The sequence below is a fragment of the Salvia hispanica genome, chromosome 5 (assembly GCF_023119035.1).
Source record: "Salvia hispanica cultivar TCC Black 2014 chromosome 5, UniMelb_Shisp_WGS_1.0, whole genome shotgun sequence".
NCBI lineage: Eukaryota > Viridiplantae > Streptophyta > Magnoliopsida > Lamiales > Lamiaceae > Salvia > Salvia hispanica.
The window spans coordinates 24,242,388-24,251,964 of record NC_062969.1 but is presented as its reverse complement, the minus strand read 5'-3'; the positions used below and the strand labels follow the sequence as shown (position 1 = coordinate 24,251,964).

Below are 9,577 nucleotides of genomic sequence, written 5' to 3'. Positions count from 1 at the left end.
TTCCTCCCAGCCAGTCGCTCCAGCATTTGATCGATGAATGTCAGGGGAAAATGGTCCTTCCTGGTTGCAGTGTTCAGCTTTCGGTAATCTATACACATTCGCCACCCAGTAACTAGTCTGGTGGGCACTAGCTCATTCCTCTCATTCTTGAGCACCTGGATCCCTGATTTCTTGGGGACCATATGGATTGGGCTGACCCATTCACTATCTGGTACCGAGTATATAATGCCCAGTGAGAGTAACTTCAAGATCTCCTTCGGTATCTCTTCTCGCATGTTTGGGTTCACCTTTCGTTGAGAATCTCTATGTGCCTTGGCTCCATCCTCCAGTCTAATGTGGTGCATGCAGATGTCCGGGCTTATACCCACCAGGCCCGTAAGGCTCCATCCAATAGCCTTCTTGTTTTTGCTCAGCACAGTTAGTAGTCTTGCCTCTTGCTCTTCAGTCAGCCCGCTATTGATGATTACAGGGAACGAGTCTTCCTCCCCAAGGTAGGCATACTTAAGGTTCGCTGGCAACTTTCTCAACTCCACTTGCGGGGGTAGTGTATCTGTGGGTAGAGGGTTCTTCTTTGAATCCTCCTCTTGCTCTTGTTCAGCATCTGATTTTTCCTCCATACTGGCCGGTAGCAAGGCCCCTACGGATCCCGCTAGTTCCGACTTCTGACAAAATTTCGTAATTGCTTCTTCGATCTCCTCGTCAGTCAACCCTCGGCTACTGATCAGATCACACCATGCAGCTGCTTCCGCATCAACCTGGGCATACACATCTATTGGTTTTTTCATGGCTTCATTGATGTCATAGACAAATTTCTCACCATTAAAGTCAATGCAGATTGTTCCCTCGGCCATATCCACAATTGTCTTAGCCGTTCTTAAAAATGGTCTTCCTAACAATATCCCGCTAGACTCCCTAGCTTCCGGTTCACTCATTTTAATGACATAAAAATCAGCAGGATAAGTAAAGTTCTGTATCCTGACCAATACATTTTCTAACACACCCTCAGGATTGATACATGACCTATCAACCAATTGGATCAACACCCTAGTATTTGACAATTTTGCCCCCACTAACAGATTATAAATGGATAACGGCATAACATTGATAGATGCTCCTAAATCACACATTGCATGCTTTCGATTTTTACACATCTCCAATTGTTATGGGTAAAGTAAACATACCTGGGTCGGCTCTCGTGGGTGGTAGTTTCTCTTGTACAATGGTTGACGCTATTCCTTCCACCATGATTTTTCCATCCTCCCGGGCCTTTCCGGCTATAAACTCCTTTATAAACTTCCCCAGAGGGGGCAGTCTCATGGCTTGGAGGAATGGTATAGTGACATCCAGCTTTCCTAAAGATCGACATGAAATCCACCGGGTTTTCCTTCTTCCTCTTCGTCACAAACCGATATGGGAACGGTTTTTCTCCCTTAGCCTCTCCAGTCAGTCCTTGTGGAATTCCCTTTGGCTGCCTCCTGGGCTTGGAGGTTCCGATGTGGGCATTGTTCCTTCCGGTTGCTCATTTCCAGGTTGTGTTTCTCCCTCCTTTCCTTCCGCAGTAGGCTTCTCGTTTAGAAAGAACGGATCCTCCATCTGAGGCAGAGGCCACTTGAGTTCTTCCGCTGAGATGGTGTCGCTTAGTACCCTTTCCTTACTAGATTCGCCAATAGGGTTTTTGAGCTGAGGTCCATTCATAAAGGCCGTTCCGACCGTGCTGTAATCTTACTCACATTTGCCTTTCCAGGTACATGGACTGATGGGAGTTTCCCTAAGTTCCCTTTCATTTCGCCCCACCGAGTTGCCGAGCCGGGCCAACTGCCTGTTCATCATATCCATATTCGCCCTATGCTCCTTCTGGGCACTTTCGCACTTGCATTGTTTCATTACTGGACCGCAAGTCGCTTTTAATGCTTTGCTGCGGGTAAGCATCTCTCCCATCATGTCCTCCATAGACCTCCTCGACTCTGTTTGGGTGATGGAATTGGTTTGAGCCCTGGTGCTGGTTATACTGGGGTGGTGGGTTTGACTGGTAGCTCGAGAAATTTTGTTGGTTTTGGTTCTCTGGGTACTGGTTATACTGGGCAGGAGGGTTGTACTAGCCGTGGTTGTTCTGCAATCGATTTTGGTTTTGGCTGTGGCTATTATGTTGAGGCAATCGGGGTTAAATTAGCTCCTCGGGGTTTTGGTTCCGTTGTTTCACACGGCGGGCACATACCAGGTTCAGTTCGGGTTTCTGGTGGTTTTGGTTCGAGGATGTTGATTTCTTCCGCCTGGGCTTAGACCGGTAGTCGTGGTTTGTTGGGCCACGGTTGGAATTTTGGTTCGGGTGGGGGCTGGGTTGATTTGGAGTTCGATTTGGCTCCGATTCCATTTCCATCTTCCTATCGGAATCCAATTGCAGTCGGAATTGTAGTGATCCCGCGGCATTTGCTTGCGTCCACATCCGGCGAGTTGTCCCGGCCGATCATATGGTAGTTCCGGGGCCTCCTTCCAGTCGGAGGAAGGTGGTGGAGTGTTACGCGATTCACGATCCAGCAATTCCTTCTTCAATTCCTCCATCTTCAAATCCATCCGCTCCTCCCTGGTCAGAATAGCCGAAGCACTTGCTACTCCTTTCTCTGCTGTACCCATCCCTTGCGTTGTCGTACGTCTTCTTCGCATTTAACAGCTTGTGTAACACCTTTTTGGCTTCATTGACTCTCAACCGGGTGAAATCGCCTCCCGAGATGATGAATTCGCAGATCCTTGGTTTCCTTGTTCATCCCTTCATAGAAAGTGTGGTGCACCTCTATCTCCTTCATGCGATGGTTGGGGCACGACTCCAGAAGACTCATGTACTTCTCCCAATACTCGCTCAGGGTTTCATCATATTCTTGCCTTATGCACGATATTTTCCTCTTTAATGCACTTGTCTTTGAAGACGGGAAAAACTCGGCTAGGAAAACTGACTTGAAATCGGCCCATGTATTGATAGAGTCGGCCGGCAGGCGCATGAACCAAGTGTTGCCCTCTCCCTTTAGGATAAAAGGTAGGGACTTCAGTCTGTAGTCGTCCTCGCTTGCTCCTGCTGGCCGCCTCTGCGCCTTACAAATTTTGCAGAACTCATTTAAGAATTCGTATGGTCCATCGTAACTCTTCCAACAGTACGTCAGTAGGATTGCAATCACGTGGGGTTTCACATCACAGGCGGTCTGGCCTGGGGTGACCACTATGGCTCGTGGGGGATCTCCGTCGGCGTGTGCAGTAAGTGTTGCGAGCTCGGGATCGTCCTTACCTTGGTTAGCCATTCTCACTAGTGTTCTTACTGGTTGGGGTGGGAGTTCCAGGAGTTGGTACTCTATATCTTCTTTCTACTCGTCGCTGCTCGTGCCTAGGTCGGACCAGTCTTTGTCGACAGGCCGGAACGAGTGGTAACGAGTATTGTTCCTCGGGGAAGTATCCTTGGTCTCCACTGGCCAGGAGCCGAGCCACTTCTCATAAACTGAAAGCAAAAAGAAAAGGAAAATTATAAACAGTATGTACACCAAAAAAGATCACACACAATAACAGGTATGAACGCCATCCATCTCCGGCAACGGCGCCATTTTGAAAGGGGTCTCTTGTTATGGTCTATGAGTCGGTTTTCATATGTAATTTGGAGTGTATCCAACTGATCAGGAAGATATTCCCGACCCAGCTGAGTCGTTGGTACGACAACCGAGACCTGGCTTCAAACAATTTTTCTCAACCCACTTCTACTGATTAGTATAGTGGAGGTAAGGGTCGAATCCCACAAGGATGGACACGTTTAGATAACTGCGGTGACTTTCCTGGGTGTTTTTGGTTAGCTACCATGCTTGGGTTGAGATTTTACCTAGGCAAGAAATAAAGGAGGCACTCTACTGACTAGTGGTTGTGAAAATAACAGGCATGTGGTGGTGTTCGTGGAAATAGGGGACAAGGTGTCTCAGAGTCACATGAAAAGTAGACAGTTACTAAAAGAGGAAATTTAGACTATAAGGCATATCTGGTGGCTGGGTGGCTCTCTGACAGGTCTGGACAGTACAACTGAAAATTGGGGAACAAAAGCAAAAGTAACTTAAAAGTAAAGTGGTCCAAACTAAAGTTGATTTTGACGTTTTCTTCTTCACCAAGCATTAACAAAAATCAGATAAACACAACACATTAACTGAACTTCAGATTCATAACCTCAAACTCAAGATCCATTGATTAAAATGCTCAAATTTAAAATAAACGATGAAACTGCAATTTTACTTCTACTGACTGACATGCAAGGTGGTGATCACGGCGCAGAACAGAAACTCATGCACAAAAATTTGACTAAACATAACTACAACTTCAAATCGACAACTCCAGGTAAGAAAGCACTTAGAAATTAAAAGCAACAACTAGATCTAACTTTCCTATGCAGAATGAAGCAAACTCGAACCAAAGCGACATACGAAATAGAAACTTCATAATTAAAACGTTGGAACTTCACAAAGTACTTCAAAAGGCAACAACGATGAGTGTTTGCAACAAAACCAACGACGAAAACAAGTAAAGATTAAACTAGAAAGTAAAATAACGATTGTTGGCCACTCCGAGCGATGATACTGCTATACTACTACGGCAACTGGCTGGAACGGTGGATCGATGACTTCTCCGGCAGACTCTTGGACGTCAAGTGACCATAGCTGTGGCGAGGAACGAGAGGTTGGACAATGCTGAAGGAACTGATCTTCTAGAGAGAATTCTACTAAGTGTGTTTTAGAACCGAGAACCAAGGGCCGAACTCTAAAAGCGAACTCCTTTCTCTCTCCAAGTGGCTTCTTTTATAGGGAGGCTTGCCCTTGCTTTTAGGGTAGACTTCCTTCAAGTTTTGACTTTTATGCCATTGTTAATGATCATCCCAGCTATCCTTCTTCTCCATCTTGAACCTTTTCTCCGGCATGCATCCTGGTCAAGATGTTGCACCCTTCTAGCGCCCTTTTCACTTGCGTCACCCGAATCGTCTCCTACTGACTTGGATCCTTTAATCCCGCACACTTGAGCAACTGTTTTGCAATAATACATGCATTTCACGACATACTGACCAGTAACCAAGGCTCGAGAATACGACTTATCATCGGGTCTCACTTGTGTATATTAGTTTTAAATAAAATGTGAGTGGAATGAGTTAGTGGAATATGATAACTTAAACCATTTATAGTAAAAATGAACTGGGACTCTTATTGACGGACGGACTAAAATGAAAAAACGAGACTCTTATTCGCGAATGGGGGAGTATAATGAAATATTTAATGATATGAATTTTCATATATCATACTCCCTCCGTTCCATAGTAATAGAGTCATTTTGGTACATTACATAGTAATAGAGTCATTTCCCATTTTAGTAAAAGTCAACACATTTTTCCACACCTACTTTACTCTCTCTTACTTTTTTCTCTCTTCACCTCTCTACCTTTTTCATTTTCCACTTTATTCTTCTTTTACTTAACTCACATAACACAATCCGTTCTATAGTAATAGAGGCGTTTCTTTTGGACCACCCAAGTTTTGTAGCTTGGCCCGGCCAACTATAGTGGATACTCTTAGGTACTTTGTGTTGACTAGCACGAACAAATTCTCGTGAAACATTTTAAGAAATTGTACAAGAAGAGTTCGCATCAAATATTATTTGACTAAAATATTCGAGATTAGAAACAACTAGTGGAATAAAGAGAGAAACAAGCTTTGTCCACGAAAAAAAAATCTGCAATAAAATATACTTGTATCGGTTACTTATCTAAATGTATTATAGTCTTGAGAATTTCATGAATTAACCATGTAATTTTTGAAAGTCCTCAATCTTCATATCAAATTCTAATGATCAAAAAATTTTCTATGTATCCCAACACATAAATTGTGTAATTCATGTGACAATGTTAGTGTAGTAATTCATGTAACAATGTTAGTGACACGAGTAATGACTGCTAATTTACTAAGTTGGCAAAAATCGGGTAACAACGTTCTTCACATTGATTCATAATAATGTTCCATATTGACTCATAATAATGTTACATATGGTAGATACAAGTTCTAATAAAACGTTAAGGTTGTGTTTGGGACCATGGAATTGGAGCTATGGAATTGGAATTGGAGGCTCCAATTCCAATTTCATTGTTTGGCATTACAAAAATATATAGAATTAGCTTTGAATTATAATTCCAAGGTTTCCAATTCCATAATTTCAATTCTATAATTTAACAAGAGAATTTGAATTCTAAAATTCCAATTTTTGGGTCATAACTTAAAAACACGCGGATCCTGAACCGGGTCAAAATAGAAAAACGGGTCATAATTATTTTCTCCCTCTTTCCGCCTCTTCTCTCCTCTCTCGCGATTCTTTGCAACTTCTCTGCAGATTTACCTTGTTCAAACGTTCAAACGATTCATCTAAATTCAGATTCATCAAGGTAATTATTCCCCATCTAAATTCATATTTACCACCATCTTCTTATGTTAGGGTGTGTATTTTCCTGTTTTTGCATTTGAATTTGCAAAGCAGTTAAATCCCATTTTTTTTTAAATCTAGCAAAAAAAATTAAGATCTCGGTTGTATTTGTTAGCTAGGGTTAATTGTGTTGAATTGGGTTTTGTCTTAATCAACGTTTTTGGCTTTTGGGTTGCTATCTAGGGTTAATTTTTCCTAATCTTGATTGTATTGGTTAGCTAGGGTTAATTGGCAAATTTGATTGGGTATTGCTGTGATGGTGATGAGAGGTTGGTGATTGCTGAGTTCATGCCCAACGACACTCTTGCCAAGCATTTATTCCACTGTATGTATTTGAATTTTGGTGTGTGTCTGTTTAGAAGTTACTTCCCTTTGTTGAAATGATTGGAATGCTGCAATTGATTGTTGGTTTGAGTCTTTTGTTACTTGTATGCTTGCATTTCCTTGGAATCTATCTGGATAAGTTCTTGATTCGTAAAATTGCAGATTAATGTGATCTTTTGTGCCTGCTTGTGTGTTTTATGTTAGACAATAAATGGGGAAAATTGATTCTTCTCTTCTTCAAATTCGACAGGGGAAAGGTAGACCATTGAATTAAATTCTTCTTCTCTCAATGCTCAGATTCCATGTTTCGGGCTGATGAAAAACAGCCGAGATGGGAAGAGTTGTAGCACAAACCTTGCCTACACGCCCCCTGAATATTTGAAAAACGGTAACCTTTTTCAAGCTTGAAAGAATGTTATGTGTGGACAAGGACATAACTTGTTCCACGTGATTAGATGTGAATTTATTGAGCTTTCTGGTTATATGTGCATATGGACACATGCGCTGCTTGTTTTCTTGCTTGCTAATTTTGGGTTGCTTGTTTCCTCAAGACTAAATTGTAAACATTTTTTATTCTCCACCTTCTCTAATTATGTATACATTGCTGATATATGTGAGATTATAGAATTTAACCAACTCGTTTTAGCTGATTCTACTTGATAAATGATAATAAGTATTCTTTGTTTCTGTACTCAAAGAGCTAATTTTGTACGTGCCTAGTCTTTCCACTTGACTCTGCTGATTCCTTCAGAATTGGTTTAATTGGTCTGCACATCTCTCTCTCTATGCCAGCAACCTTGCCAGTCAGTCACACACATATTCTTGTCAAAGTTTTTATCTTTCACAAACATAGGTTGATTTGTCTTGTAAGATTTTCCAAGTTGTTGGGATGAAGTTGTCCTACTGAGAGAGAGAGTTTCATGGCTCTGCTGATCTTGACTTGGTCCTGATGGAGTAAGGTATAGTTTAGTTAATTAATCAGAAATCACAAACAGCTATTTGTGTAGTTTTCACAGTTGAACTAGGAATATTCCTGCATGTTTGGTGCTAATTACACATCCGCTGCCACATACCTCCTATTTCTCATTTTTCCTCAATTTGTTTTGTCATGGTTGTTGTTTATATTATGGTTAGAATGTGATTATTTTATAGCTTATAAATTTTCACTATCTTTTAACTTTAGTACATGGATATTCCTGAGTATAACTCTGGTGATGGAAGTGACGATGAGTCTGAGAGTTCTTCGACTAAGGTGTTCACTATTCTTCAAGTTGTGAAATTTGCTACATTAGTCAGTCAATGGCATGAACAACACATAGTGAAAGAGCCCAGTCTTGACTTTTCCATAGCACGCGAGTTATATGTAAGACGGCTCTATTACGGAAGTGACAGAACTTGTAAGGAACAACTTAGATTGACTAGGCATTGCTTTACTGTGCTATGTTTGAAGCTAAAAGAGATAGGTTTGAAAACCACAAGAAATATCACGGTTGAAGAAGTAGTAGCCATGTTTCTATATGTCATCTCTTTTAATTTAACAAACCGAAAAGTCGGCTTTGATTTCATTAGATCCGGAGAGACTGTTAGTAGTATTAAATAGTATACTAAAAGTAGGAAGTCATTATGTTGTCCAACGAGAAACAGTCATGGATGGCTTCGAGGATGAACAATGGGATTGGTTTGAAGTAAGTATTATTCCATTTGTTTATTTTGTGTAAATCTATCTAAAATTATACTAATCAATTAATACTTTCGTGATGTAGAACTGTCTCGGGGCACTTGATGGAACACATGTTGAAGTAAGTGTTCCATTGAATCATCAAGGAAGATACAGAAATAGAAAGGGTAGGATAACAACCAATGTTTTGGCTGTGTGTTCTCGTGATTTGAGCTTTACATACATTTTACCTGGATGGGAAGGATCTGCAGCAGATAGCAGAGTATTACGAGATGCACTTACTAGAAATTATCCATTCATAGTACCTAAAGGTATGTTCTAGTAAACAAGTTTCAATTTTTTCTCTTTGTTATCTTATTTAAGCTTTAAGTAATAATCAGAATTTACTTTTTATCTCGTAGATAAGTATTTTCTAGTAGATGTTGGATATACCAATGGACCTGGCTTTCTAGCTCCTTATAGAGGTATTCGATACCATCTCAATGAGTGGTCCACTAGAGGCAACAATCCACAAAATCCAAAGGAGTTATATAATCTGAGACATGCAACTGCTAGGAATGTGATAGAAAGAGCTTTTGGGTTATTCAAAAAGCGATGGAAAATTCTTAGAGAAATATCTTTTTTTTTATGTCAAAACGCATGTGAAGATTATCAATGCTTGTGCTATTCTTCACAATCTTATTCGAGTAGAATCACCTAATGATCCATTGTTGGAGGAAGTGGATGCTGAGATTCAAACTAGAGTTACTCAACAAGTTGATGATCATAATGAGGGGGAAGAGACTCACCAACTTTGCCGGGTGATTATCATAATGCGGAAGAGGCTTAACACTCGGATCGAATTACAGTTGTTCAAGTTACTAGTGAGTGGACTAGATTTAGGGATAATCTAGCCGAAGCTATGTTTCTTCATTATCAAAATAGGCGTAACTTTTAGTGTCGTGCTTATGAAACTAAATATGTAATAGAATTGGTTTTGTGGTACAATGTTTTGTGGTGCTTATTAGACTAAAAGTTATGTTTTGTGGTGCGTATTAGACTAAAGCTCAACTTGATAAGTAAGTTGTCTTTCAATTTGATTTTTGTTTGGATATAATA

At 40.8% G+C, this 9,577-nt stretch overlaps 1 protein-coding gene across 5 annotated transcripts; it reads left to right on the top strand.

The window, feature by feature from the left end:
• Positions 1-6,323: 6,323 nt before the first annotated feature.
• Positions 6,324-9,477, top strand: LOC125191122 (putative nuclease HARBI1). Of its 5 annotated transcripts, XM_048088592.1 has the most exons (6): positions 6,721-6,802; positions 7,052-7,189; positions 7,985-8,486; positions 8,565-8,790; positions 8,881-8,943; positions 9,127-9,477. In XM_048088592.1, the coding sequence occupies exons 3-6, from the start codon at positions 8,448-8,450 to the stop codon at positions 9,177-9,179; spliced, it is 381 nt and encodes a 126-aa protein (XP_047944549.1). In that variant the 5' UTR covers positions 6,721-6,802; positions 7,052-7,189; positions 7,985-8,447; the 3' UTR covers positions 9,180-9,477. The 5 variants fall into 5 exon arrangements, with proteins under 5 accessions (XP_047944545.1, XP_047944546.1, XP_047944549.1 ...); XM_048088588.1 differs by lacking the exon at positions 6,721-6,802 and adding an exon at positions 6,324-6,439 and having other exon boundaries at positions 8,881-9,477; XM_048088589.1 differs by lacking the exon at positions 6,721-6,802 and adding an exon at positions 6,393-6,439 and having other exon boundaries at positions 7,099-7,189; positions 8,881-9,477.
• Positions 9,478-9,577: the final 100 nt, after the last annotated feature.

What these genes read in the sequence shown, in the direction of transcription:
- LOC125191122 (XM_048088588.1), top strand. Translation starts at nt 8,448, where the DNA reads ATGGATGGCTTCGAGGATGAACAATGGGATTGGTTTGAA. An exon ending in AACAATGGGATTGGTTTGAA is followed by an intron (nt 8,487 to 8,564) that starts GTAAGTATTATT and finishes TTCGTGATGTAG; the next exon opens with AACTGTCTCGGGGCACTTGA. An exon ending in TCCATTCATAGTACCTAAAG is followed by an intron (nt 8,791 to 8,880) that starts GTATGTTCTAGT and finishes TTTATCTCGTAG; the next exon opens with ATAAGTATTTTCTAGTAGAT.